At 41.6% G+C, this 12,622-nt stretch overlaps 3 protein-coding genes and 2 long non-coding RNA genes across 9 annotated transcripts in view; 3 read left to right on the plus strand and 2 right to left on the minus strand.

Moving 5' to 3' along the window:
• The window catches only part of LOC127358619 (uncharacterized), a 67,896-nt gene extending 65,150 nt beyond the window's left edge, over positions 1-2,746 (plus strand). Inside the window, exon 3 of the long non-coding RNA XR_007882485.1 lies at positions 2,664-2,746. This is a non-coding gene — a long non-coding RNA (uncharacterized LOC127358619). The remainder of the gene's footprint in view (positions 1-2,663) is intronic.
• LOC127356517 (tripartite motif-containing protein 16-like protein) overlaps positions 1-2,839 on the minus strand; it is a 53,200-nt gene extending 50,361 nt beyond the window's left edge. For 3 of the 5 annotated variants that reach the window (XM_051388607.1, XM_051388341.1, XM_051388522.1), the window contains exon 1: positions 1,663-2,839. In XM_051388607.1, coding sequence (XP_051244567.1) covers positions 1,663-2,839 — 1,177 coding nt within the window. Of the gene's footprint in view, positions 1-1,617 lie in introns of all 5 variants that reach the window. The other 2 variants (XM_051388431.1, XM_051388686.1) reach the window with 2 other exon arrangements.
• LOC127358718 (uncharacterized) overlaps positions 1-4,229 on the plus strand; it is a 73,962-nt gene extending 69,733 nt beyond the window's left edge. Inside the window, exon 2 of the long non-coding RNA XR_007882513.1 lies at positions 2,805-4,229. This is a non-coding gene — a long non-coding RNA (uncharacterized LOC127358718). The remainder of the gene's footprint in view (positions 1-2,804) is intronic.
• epdr1 (ependymin related 1) lies at positions 4,127-8,003 on the minus strand. The gene is given in 4 exon segments (XM_051390146.1): positions 4,127-5,168; positions 5,354-5,562; positions 7,619-7,779; positions 7,782-8,003. Coding segments are annotated over 4 exon segments (639 nt in total). The 5' UTR covers positions 7,857-8,003; the 3' UTR covers positions 4,127-4,974.
• A 491-nt stretch (positions 8,004-8,494) lies between these two features.
• nol7 (nucleolar protein 7) lies at positions 8,495-12,270 on the plus strand. Its single transcript, XM_051403357.1, has 8 exons — positions 8,495-8,714; positions 9,238-9,298; positions 9,913-9,968; positions 10,053-10,078; positions 10,202-10,295; positions 10,390-10,511; positions 11,048-11,125; positions 11,829-12,270. Exons 1-8 carry the CDS (start codon positions 8,527-8,529, stop codon positions 11,900-11,902), a joined length of 699 nt encoding a protein of 232 aa, XP_051259317.1. The 5' UTR covers positions 8,495-8,526; the 3' UTR covers positions 11,903-12,270.
• The last annotated feature ends 352 nt before the right edge of the window (positions 12,271-12,622 follow it).

Consider the following 12,622-nt stretch of genomic DNA (forward strand, 5'->3'; position numbering starts at 1 on the left):
GGCTACTGTAGGCAGGTTCAACACTCCATAGAAGGTGACCCAGATCATCTGTACAACTCATTCTAAGGTAACAAAAACATAATGATTATTTTCAGGTAATTACACAATAACGAAAACATAGTTATGCATATTATATTAATTTCTGTCAACAGATCCTCATAAATTATGACACAATTCTAAAGTTTCTAATGAGCTTAAAACAGGGTCTGAAACATGCAGACAAAGTGAGCCGAGGTGCTTTAACCTCCAGGTTGAAGGCGCCCTCTGATGTTGGGCATCAGTTTTAATATTTCAGCAGTTATTTTGCTGAAATACTCACTGCAGGAAGTTTTACATATAGGTATAGTCACACTATGTCAGTTTGTTCACAAGAGTCACAACCCCTAACACTGACGTTAAATATATGTCCCGCGGCAAAGATGAAGAGTTTCCAGTTTACAAATATTATTCATATCAGCTCTCATATTCCCAAAATCTATTTACAACCGTGACTTAAGGGCTAGAGGTTAAAATGTCTCTGTCTTTTTGACTTTTGAATAGACATGGGAACACTTGTAACCAAATGGAAAGAATGGTACGATCGTTTCATGATTTTATGACTTCACATAAATCTCCACCAACCATAAATGATTGTGTCGTAATGACTTAAAATGAGACTGAACGTGTTGCTTTCAGGTGTCAAGTCCTTCTGATGTTTACAACCCAGGATCATCTGGCTGTGAGGTGATGGTGTTAAACACAAAACCAACAAAAAAAACTTTCATGTTCAGTTTAATTTTCATGAAAATCAACAAAACAATACATTCAATTATTTATAATAAGTCCACAACTACACAATATTGTCTTCTGTCTTGACCAAATTAATTCTACTGTTTTTTAGTCTTTTAGGTCTGTGTAATAATCCTCTTTATTTACTGAGTGCACAAATACAATATTGGCTGTAAAAAGCAACAACTGATAGAAAACACATTGTTAAATGACAATTTTTAAAAATAATTGCATGCACATATTCACTTCATCCACGCAATCAATTTCTTTGACCAAAATCTAATATGTAAAGTAAAATAATGATCATAATAATTGATTATGATCACAACACACTCCTGCCATAGTGAAAACATGTAAATATAATTATAGATTTCTTTACAAATGTATAAAGTGGTGAGAACAAAATACTTACAAGGAATCTATATGTATATGATCTATAACGTAAGATTGGTGCTTTCTCTCTGAAGACCTTTGCAGTGGAAGAGAAACAACAGCAAAAAGCATTTGGAGCACAGAGAAGTTTATATTTTCATGCAGAGAAATGTGAGTTCAGGTAAACTAAAATCATCATGAGCAGTGAGAGCCTCCAAGACTAAAAAGGCACAGTAAGGAGCTCCAACTAAAAAAACTCAAACACTTACAGAACAACAAATTACCATCCATAAGAATCAAAATGCAGAATTTAACCCAGTGTCCCTTAAATGATTTTTGTCTATTTGAATTAATAGAACTCAGCAGTGTCTCCAACACAATTAAGCCAAAGTCCAGCATAGAGAGGCTGAGTGAATGTGGTCTGGACTCTGTGGAGGAGAGTCATGGTTTCAGAGATGCTGTAGAAGGACAGAATACCTGCACTGTGATCCAGATACACTCCAACTCTGGAGGACCGAGGACCTGAGACTGGAGTTTGGGCATTGTTGTACCAAAACTTATAACTGTTGTTGTCACAACTTAAAGCCCAAGATTTGTCATTGAGTCCAAATTTACATCTTGAAATTCCTGCTCTGTTGATATTCTTGTATGCGACTGCTATATAAACTCCTCCCCCTCTCCACTCCACCTCCCAGTAACAACGTCCAGTCAGACTCTCTCTACTCAGGACCTGAACCCAGTCAGTGAATCTGTCTGGGTGACTAGAATAAGACTGATGTTTACTCATTACTGTTGCTTTTCTGTTCCCCTCAGATAATAACAGTTGTGTGTTTGCTGTGTTTGGATCCAGTGTGAGTTCACGTGAATATTTTAAGAATCTAGCTCTGGTCTTGGGCTCTGGTTGTGACAGTAAAACATCCACTTCAGTCACTGTCAGTGAGACGTTTGTCCATTTCTCTCTCAGAAGGTCCTGTAGTTTTTCTCTGAGCTCTGAAACAGCCGCCGTCACATCCTCAAAGTACCTCAGAGGACGGATATTGATGCTGGATGTAGATTCACTGAGTGCTGACAGTGAGGGGTAGTTGTGTAGAAACTGGGTGTGGTCCTCTGTGTGTAAGAGCTTCTTCATCTGAGCGTCTTTCCTCTTCAGCTCAGTGATCTCCTGCTCCAGCTTCTCCTGAAGCTCTTTGATTCGACTCACTTCAGTTTCCTGCTGGGATCTGACCTGCTGCTTCACATCAGAGCTTCTTTTCTGGATAAGACGGATCAGCTGAGTGAAGATCTTCTCACTGTCCTCCACTGCTTCATCAGCAGAGTGATTGATAGCCTCCACCTCCCATTGAAGCACCTTCACATCTTTCTCTCTGTCCTGGATTCTCTGCTGGATGTTTTGTCGACTCACCTCGAGCTCTCTCTGCCTCTGCCTGTGATCAGCAAGAGCAGCTTGGAGTCCAATCTTCTTCAGTTCCTCCACTAAATCTGCTAACATGGTGCTTTTCACCAGGACAGGTCTCGGTGTGAAGGTCTGCCTACACTGAGGGCAGCTGTGGATTTCCTTCTCATCTTCATCCCAGAAGCTTTTAATACAGTTCATGCAGTAGCTGTGTCCACAGGGAATAGTCACCGGATCCTTCAGTAGATTCAGACAGATCGAACAAGAGAAGGTTTCTCGGTCCAGCTGAACTCCTTGCTGCGCCATTTCACCTCGCAGTCACAATGACTGTCTGAGTTTCACTTCCTTATAAATTAAACTAGTTTGAGCTCTGATCTAAACAGCATGTGTTTCTGCAGCGAATGGGGCCTGTCGGCTCTTTCACGTCACCACATGTTGGTTACACCCATCCTTCAAACTGTAGATCTAAAGGGGAGGGAACAAGGAAATATGTGGACAGAGTGGAGCTCGCTGTGTTTGAGAGCAGGAAGAAGAGGGAGGAGTTATCAAACTGTGATTCAGTCCAGGAAGAGGAGCAGTTTGAGAGGATATACTGAATTACTTCATAGTGTAACTTGAACACTGCTTTCTTAAATCCCTCACTGTCTGGTCAGAGCAGAAATGCTGATAATGCTTTCAAGCCAAATGAGAAAGAGTGTAGAGAAGACTAAAATTACATTCAAATATTTGGCTTGTTGTAAAAACTCACAGAAATTAGATCACAGATTATTCAGAAAACTAGTCAGACAGAAAAACTCTCCACCAAACATAATTATAATTATAAATGATAATTATGATAAAGTCAGTACAATTCCTAAACTTCTTTATTTTAGAACCAAATATGTGAATGTTGGACCAACCAGGATTGATAAATATGTGCTTAGGCTTAGTTTTTAAAGTGGCCGCAGTATCTGAGCACTGTCATGTAAGAGCCTGAGAGCTTATGAGGAAATTAACATGAGTTGTTTTTGTCATAAACTGCACAAATCCCAGAAGTAATGGTAGAAAATGTTTAATATCCCAAGAGAGAAACCTCACTTCCAGTTCAGACTGCAGAAATAGCTATTTACATCTAACAATCTGGTCAAAGCCTCTTGATTGACAGTGTATATAACGGACAGAGCTTTCGAGTTTTCTTAAGCATCTTAAACCTGCATTCTATGTAATGACCAGCAGGTGGCAGCTCCATTGGCTTCAATCACACACAGATACCATTCAGTCTTATGGAGAAATGAGCCGACTGCTCTCTTGATTTATGAGCTCAGTCTGTAGTTTCAGTCTTCTTCCATACAGCATGATGTCCATTTAGTAAACTTCTTTGGCACAGATCCTGGTGAGGAAGAAAAAGCTCCTTCAAGGTGAGACAGCTAATGCTGTTATAGTGTGTTTCTGGCTGTTTAATGAATTGTTCGAACATTTGTATTTGCATTTATATGCATTAAGACTTTCAGTCTGTGACTTGGTGACAGTTGATAGAAGTCACAAATAGGTTCCTTTAAATAGAAAAATGCATCACGTTATGCTTATAATAGAAGAAAGAAAATCACAAACAGGTATGCAGAGTGTCTTTTTATATTCATCGGATCAATTGTACTTCCTTTTATACACTGCAGTCATCTTATATGAGGTCCTGCACTAATGTAAGACATCTGGCATTTCTCTACCACGACATTGTGACAATGAGCGTCTACCCCCACACACACTTGTTTGTAACAAGGAAACACATCTACAACAAACCTCAAACTGACCTCTGCACGTCTGAGGAAAATAAAATCTGAAAGAAACTAAAAACCACAACACCTGATTCTGAATTCATATTATTGTGTCCAGTCATTATGAGGCACTTCATTTGATCGATGAAATATGTGGATTTATCAAACTGCCTGAAACTGAAACTGTTCACTTTACGCCCGGTAGCAAAGAACAGTGCCGAAAACACTTCAAGTCACTTTTTTTTAGCATGAAGCTAATCCTAATATAACCACTTGGTAATATTAGCTGTGAGCTACTTTGTTAGGTTGCACCTAGCAGGGCTCATTGGTCCTGATAACTGTTTTAGCAAATTAGCAGCAAATTAAAAAACTATTCTATAAAACGTTAGACTGCGTCCGGAATCACTCCCTTATATAGCGCACTTTATTTACCCTACGGACGCTGAGTGGGACATTAATGCATTACAGTGTCTGAAGACTCCCACATTGGGATGGTATGTTCACTACATCTGTTTAAAAATCAGATTCTATAGCTACAAAAGTTAACAGGAGCGTAAGTGATGACACAAAAACAAGTGTGTCATTTCAGTTTGCTGCTAAATAAACTATTGAGCGTCCGTTACATCAGGTGTGGGGAACGAGGGAACGAGGGAGTGATTTCGGGGTCAAAGGCGAGGTCCTGGCGAAGCCTCAGCAGTCGGACTCGGGCATCCTCTCTGGTCGAGCTGCTTGACAGGTGCTGGGCGGGGTGAAGACGTCGGGGTCGCTGATGCCCAGCTGCAGGTTGAAGAAGCGGGTGGAGGTGGTGACGCTGCTGTTCCTGGTGTAGGTCTCCTGCACCGGGTAGCAGTCCTTCACGGTGTAAACGCCCACCCAGGTCTCATCTGGTGGAGAGACGGGCAGAGAGATTATGGCACAGCTCAAAGAGGAACTGGAGGTTTTTATTCCACCAGCTGCTCTTTCAATCTGGTAAAAGCTGCTGCGGATGAAAGCTCAGCCAGAAGGAGCGTCCGTCATGTGACGCACACAGTACGATACATTTTCATATAAAGGGACTGCCCGGACTTACGTTGGCGGGCCGGCTTCCTGTCTGACCACTCCTGAACCTCCACGTTGTCCCCGGGGCCTCCGATGACGTACTGGTCCTCGAAGGTGGAGTTGTCTGGGATGTCGAAGGGATCCCAGGCCTCCGTCAGAGCGATCTTAGAGCAGTCCTTGGTCTTCTGGTCAATCTGGAACATCACCATGCTCTGGTACAAGAAGATGTACTCGAAGAACCTGAGCACGTGCAAAGAAAGAGGCAGCAGAATGAGCTGAGAACATGCAATCGGACATGTTACGACCGTACTAAGTTGTTTGAGTTGTTTCGCCCTTGACAAACAACGTGCAATTTCCTCATAGCTTTCCAACCAACACCACCGACGTCTGTGTCTTTGCTGGAAGCGAGGTTGATGAGGGCGGTGAGACTCAACCATACAGAACGTGTGCCATAAAACCAAAATTATAAGATAAAATAGGCTAAAAAGGCTGCACAGAGCTCCAGATTTTAGATTTTCACATTATATGTTACACATTACTGTGCACACAGTTCATCTCAGTGGTGCTGGACGGGGATGAGCCAATCATTGAAGGTATCTGTGCTCAGTTATGTTTTAAAAACTCATCTTGTGTCTCTTCTCTCACACGTGGAGCATACAATCAATATGATTAACATCCTGTAATGTATTGAAATCCCTGTGAACAATGTGTTATTCACCACATCTGATGCTGTGACTCTGTACACCAACATATTACACGCAGAGGGAATATAAGGAATTAACCTTTTTCCAGTCTTGTTTGCATTAACTAAAAGGGCAGAGGGATTGTTTCACCCCACTTACAGTTGCCATGAATGGGAATATTAGCTGTAGAGACAAAAACTGTTGTTTGTACCACATAAACATTATTTCTGCTGTGAAGTATGGGGCCTAATGGAGACTGACTCACTGCTGCAGCCAGCCTCTAGTGGCCGTTAGAGGAACTGCAGTGTTGTAGTAACACGCAGAGCTGCAAACTAAACAAACCAAAGTCGATCAGCAGGCTTTGTTCTCGTTTACCGGCCACAGAATATTTCTCGACTGCAGATTTGAGCCCTGGCACAGAGTCGGGGTTGGTTTGTTTGCAGTAAATAACACACACTGCTGCACTGTGGGGTTATTATGGGCTGTTAAAGTCCAACAGGCTCTACAGAAGATGGTGCCGTAAATATAAGAACCCTAAAAGTTATCATATATATATTATTATTATATTATCAGCCATATCAGGACGAAAGATCTAGACACTTATTATTATTTTGTATTATGTGCATGTGTATATGTTTTTGTGGTGTTGTTATTATTGTTATACTTTATACCTTTGTTGTTTTTCGTACAATGAAACTTAATAGATATATGTGAGGTTTAAGCAATTAATACAAACAATACTGAAACTGGTGATAGTGTTGACATCAGAATGTAAAGCTGAACTTTTGTATTATAAATTGATCAAATGACTGTATAGAGTAATACATAAAATATAAAGTGACAAGCATGCAGCCTTTTAGCCTCTTTTAGCTCCTAATTTTGTTTTTTATGACACTCAAAAATAAATAGATATTAACGTGCTGCAGTGCATCGACCAGAAATGTTGAGGGGAAAGCCGATTTAAAAACCAGAATATGGTCTTGGTTGTACAGAAAAGATGTTGTGTTGTGAATGTAGATACTGCATAATGAATACTAAGTTCCATGTGTGTTAATATGTGTGTGTGTATAAGTGTAAGGCTGCACAATTATTAGAAATATTACTGAAATCGCAATATGCAAATCACAGGAATCAAATAAAGACAATAAAAACATTAACTCTACCTTACATTATCAGAAAGTGGCACTGTTAAAATGTTCTCAGTTAAATTATACAGTTATTAGTTTAGATCAAAATAAATCATTTAAAGCTCAATCAAGAAAAAATATGAATTTAAGATGTTTTTTTTATTACATTGCAAAGTCAAAATCCTGAAATTGGACTATATTGAATCACTGAATGGATCCTACACACGTTTTATTTAATTATCTTTTTATGTGCTCATGTTTATCTGTTTTCCTCTTAACATTATTATTATTTATTGGATATAACTGTGTTTATATGTTGTATTTAATCTATATGTGTGGTGCCTTTTTATCCAGATTGTACTTTAATGTGTTTACTGGCGGGTTGGATGGAGATAATGTAGATACAGTTTATTTATATTTATATTTATATAATAAGAAATGGGTTCTTATAATACAAAGACCTGAACTCAGACTGAGTCAGCTTACTTCTGACACGGGGTGTGTTTCTTGTTCTGCTGCAGGACTCGGATCCTCTGGTTCAGGCCGTCGTAGGAGACCGCGGCCCGGTTGTTCCTCCCGGTACCGTGGTCATACAGAACCCACCTGCCCTCCCACTGCAGCGGGGCGAGGCAGGGCCCGGCGGCCGGGGGGAGCCGCCCTGCCCGGGGAGGCCGAGGACAGACGCTCCGGCAGCGGCCAGGAAGGCGAGCAACAGTCGGTGCATTGCGGCTGGAGGAACGGGAGTCCCGGTTACTGATGCCGTTGTTGTTGTTGTTGTTGTTGTTGTTGTTGTTGTTGTTGTTGTTGTTGTTGATAACGGGCAGCACCTGCTGATGATGCGCTGACTGCAGTTGGACCTAACAGGCTTTCCGGTTTGGTTTTCAAAATAAAAGTATTGTATGAACCATTTTAAAATGTAAATGACTCAAAAAAATGTTTTTATACAGAACTTTAATGTAGTTTATTAAACCAATAATCAATAATAGAATTAAAATAAGATAAGATAGACTTTATTAGATTTATTTATTCAATTTGCTTTATTAACAGAATACACATTAAGTAAGAATAGAAAAGAAAAAATACAAGATTTAATAGAAATAGAAACTTAAGATTTTAATTTAATAAAATAAAAAAGAAATAAAACTATAGAAAACAAATTAAATATTTCAATATTCAAAACGTCGGGATCAAATAATAAAACAAAGTACACATTAATAAATACAAAGAGAAATAATAAGTAAAATATATTTTAATTGATTTATTTAAATCTTTATTTTTACATTTTAAACGTTTATTTATTTCTTTGTCTGCGGTTCTCCTTCCCGCCACTGGAGGGCCGTCGCATTCCTTTTACGGTGTGGCGCGGCCGTGATGACGTCCCTTCGCTCGCAAACATGGCGAAGAAACAACAACGTGGAGAAACCGCTCCGTCCTCAAAGTCCGCGGGAACGGACCGACGGACGGAAAGCTTCAGTTTGACTCTCGCATCCAGCGACGACGAGGCGCCCGAAGAGGTGACCTTCGAGGACTCGAAGTCTGCGGCTCTCCGGAGCATGAAGGAGGCGCTGGACACGGCCAGAAGGTATCCAGCTGCTTCGAGCTTATGGAGAGAGCGTCACGCCGAACTCCGCTGAAAACAGTGCGGGTTTAGAGGTTTTTCCTGCTTATTGGCGTGATTCACTCACCACAACGAGGTGTTCTTCGCATGTTATGATTTCTTCGGGATCACTTTTCTCTTCGGCTCACACATTTGGCGCTGAGCAGCAGTTTTATTTGATGAAATGTGTGTAATTGTTTCACAGGCTAACAGCGCTGCCACCTGGCTGCCGCAACGCGCAGTCTCGGTTTGAGACGGCAGAAAATGTTGATGTATTCCGGTAATGAGGCGCTGGTTTTGGACTGCATTAATGCCGATGTGTGAATAGTGTCAATTCAAAATCCGTAATTTATACAGAGTAGACTTTTGATGCCTGTACGTGTGCGTGTGAGCTGCATGAGCAATATTTGACACTTATTAAATGGAGTTTGGTTGACAAGAATAACACCAATAACTGTTTAAACCAGGATTACAGCAATGTAAGGTAACAACTGATCTCTGTTTGCAGGGAAAAAGAGCTGCTGAAGGAGAAGAGGAGGAAGAGGCAGGAGCTATTCCAGGAACAGAAGGTGTGTGTGTGTGTGTGTGTGTGTGTGTGTGTGTGTGTGTGTGTGTGTGTGTGTGTGTGTGTGTGTGTGTTTCTTTCCAATTAAAAAAAAAAAAATATATAATAGGTTTGGTACAGTAATGTGTGTGTGTTAGTGACAGGTGTGTGGTCTGTTTTTTTTTAGCGTTTTTTTTGAGAGCAGCAAGGGATGCACCCACCTTTTAAAAAAAAAGAAAAGCTTAAAAAAAAAAATATTTTTTTAATTTTAATTTTTTTTTTTTTTTTTTTTTTTTTATTTTTTAAGAAAAAAAAAAAAAAATAAAAAAAAAAAAAAAAAATTTTGTGTCTCACCATTGAAGTAGTCGGCTCGTCGTAACACATCGTGATGTTCAACCACTGTGCCACCGTCAGACGGTCGGTCCACTTCAGTCCAGACTGAAATATCTCAGCAGTTCTGTAGACATTAATGTCTGTCAGGGGGAGTTGGTTTAACGTTGGGGGTCCCATGAACTCTCCTTTTAGCCCCTTTAATGACTCGCATCCTGCCCTCAGATCATAAAATCTCTAATGAAGGAGGTTTTCTTTGTTCTAGTCATTGACTGCTGTGTCTCCGTCTCGTTTATTTATCGCCCACAGAAAAGAAAACTGTTACCGACCGACGTGTTGGAGGAAATCGACTCGGCTCCTTCAAAGTAAGTTTACCCACCTGACTCTCAGATCTCCAGAATCTCCTCAATCTCCGCTCACTGAACACTGAAACCTGCTTTATTTTGTAGGGAGCAGAAACAGTCAGAGGATGAAGGTAAAGAAACCCTCCCTCCCTCCCCCCCTCCCACTCACACCAGTTTAACCTTTAGCTCTCGCCTGTAGAGCAGCACAATGAGCTTCAGTCTGACTTGTTTTCTCCCCAACTGTCCTCACCCAGCTGAGGAGGAGCAGCAGGAGGCGGGAGAGGGAGAGGACGACAGCAGGAGGAAGAAAAAGAGGAGGAGGAGCGGGAAGCTTCCACATTCCCGAAAGTATGTGAATGTTCCAGCATTATTATAAGAGAGAGAGAATAATGATGACTGTGAGAGGCTGAGTGGTGTAACTGAACTGGTTCCTGTGCGTCAGTCTGAAGGGAAACTACACGGTGACCACGGTGACGGAGCGAGCGGCGGCGTCCTTCCAGCAGCAGACGGCGGAGGATTTCATCCAGTCCAGACTGTACGGAGCAGGAAGCTGCAGGAGCACGAGTAAGGAGGCGTTCACAGTACCAAGACTCCACTATATCTGTACAGAGGGAGTCTTCCTCTGTGCCTTCATCACCATGAACACACACACACACCGATCTGCTGGATTAATGTGGATTAATCCGCCGCTGAAAATAGTCCCCAGCAAGTGCACATTTTCAGTTTGTTTGAGTAAACAGCAGGTTTAGACATTATGAGCCCGTTTAATTAGTGAAACTAAAGGTTTGTTGGAAGTATGAAGAGATGAACTGATGTTTGTTGTGGTCTTTTAATGGGATTGTTGTTCAGGTGAAGCTGCTGTTTGTGTCCAGATGTTTAAAACCAGCTGCAGGCTACACTCTGTGGCAGAAGTCTGTAAAGACGATGATCTGTCTCAATTTGAGCTTTGCTACAGTGACGTCCCGTCTCGTCCCGCTGAGGCGTCTCCTCCCCCGGGGACTCCTCCCGCGGACACGGCGGCAACATTCCCGTCTCTCAGTCAGACTTTGTGTCCGCCGTCCGGCTGAACGTGTTCACACTGTCTGTCCTCCTGTCCTCAGGTAACGAGCTGCTGTCCCTCCAGAACAAGAAGGGCAGGAATAAAAGTGCAGCGGTGCAGTTTGTCAGGAAGGGCTGGGGTAAGTTGAGCTCAGTGAACTGGAGGTTTGTCGTACATACATCAGTAAAGACACCTGAGACGATTATCAACTGCTCCGTAAAGGCTGCTGTGGATTATAAAGGATGTGCTGCAGCTCAACCTTCGTACATTAGTGTCATCACTGCCTTCAGTACACTCACTATTTTCTACTCTTTGATATTGTAGATATTTCTGTTCTTAGTGTGGAGCAGCTGTAACAAACAGACTTCCCCTGAGATCAATAAAGAGAGAGTCTCTTCCTCTGTGCCTTCATCACCATGAACACACACACTGTAGTTTAATTGGACTCTCACACACACATTTAATTTAAAAACTAGAGTAAACAGCAGGTCTAGGAGACTCCGACGTCCACCAGCACTTGTACTTGTTCAGGTGAAGCTGCTGTTTGTGTCCAGATGTTTAAACCAGCTGCAGGCTACACTCTGTGGCAGAAGTCTGTAAAGACGATGATCTGTCTCAATTTGAGCTTTGCTACAGTGACGTCCCGTCCGTCCCGCTGAGGCGTCTCCTCCCGCGGACACGGCGGCAACATTCCCATCTTTCAGTCAAATATGGTTGAAAATGCAGATTTCCTGTTTCTCTCTGTTGGACGTCGTATTAAACTGAATATCTTTGGACAATCCCAGTGTCTCAGTGTTTATAGCCCCCAGGAATCTGACCACTGTCTCTGTCTGACCCTCCAGCCAGTAAAGAAAAAGCCAAAGCAGAGAAGCTGAAGAAGCGGTGGATCCACAAGCAGCAGATTCCCTCCTGCTGACCGGTGGGACGTCTGGAACACCTCGACCCGGGACAGAGGACCCCCCCCCAGCACCGGCCCGAGCAGCACAGAGTTCACTGCTTCGTCCTGTGCCTTTAATTTAAAAGGACGCCGTTGTATAGACTGATGGACTGAATGTGGACGCAGCACTCAGTGCCTCAGCAGGGTTCGGCGGCAGTTTCTGAACTGAAATGTTTCCTCACGTTTCTTAAAGAGAACATTTGTGTTTAAGGATGTTTCTGTAATAACTTTATACTCAGTAAGATCATTGTTGAGATCCTGAGACCTGCTCTTTTCTTTTTCTGTGAAGTGACTGTTCTAAAGTCTCGTTATACTTTTAAAACACATTAAAGAGTGTTCAGCTACTACATGGAGCTCTCAGGAACATTGTTTTTCAGCAGATACCAACAGTAACTCAGTTAGTGAACCTTCACACTTTAAGATCCACTCACTAACGTTTGCTGAGGAAGATGTGGGATGTGTTGAAAGCTCACAAAGAGCTGGTAAATGTTTATCATTTTCCTTTTTACATTAAACTATTGAACTCTTACGTTCACTTTAATATTAATCAATTAGCCACTGATCAGCAGAAACACTGGTTTTCTGTTTTAAAGTATTTTAAGTTAAATATCCTATCTTTGTTCTGCAGGTTGGACAAAAAATAAAATACAATCTTAAACAGAATCAGACTTATATTTGCTTTTCGCAAAGAAACGCAAC

The sequence above is a fragment of the Dicentrarchus labrax genome, unplaced genomic scaffold, assembly GCF_905237075.1.
Source record: "Dicentrarchus labrax unplaced genomic scaffold, dlabrax2021, whole genome shotgun sequence".
Taxonomy (NCBI): domain Eukaryota; kingdom Metazoa; phylum Chordata; class Actinopteri; family Moronidae; genus Dicentrarchus; species Dicentrarchus labrax.

Excerpts from the sequence above, each read along its gene's own strand:
- nol7 (XM_051403357.1), top strand. The coding sequence starts at position 8,527 with ATGGCGAAGAAACAACAACGTGGAGAAACCGCTCCGTCCTCAAAGTCC. Across the intron at positions 8,715-9,237 it reads GCGCTGGACACGGCCAGAAG|GGAAAAAGAGCTGCTGAAGG; the intron begins GTATCCAGCTGC and ends CTCTGTTTGCAG. Across the intron at positions 10,512-11,047 it reads AGGAAGCTGCAGGAGCACGA|GTAACGAGCTGCTGTCCCTC; the intron begins GTAAGGAGGCGT and ends TCCTGTCCTCAG.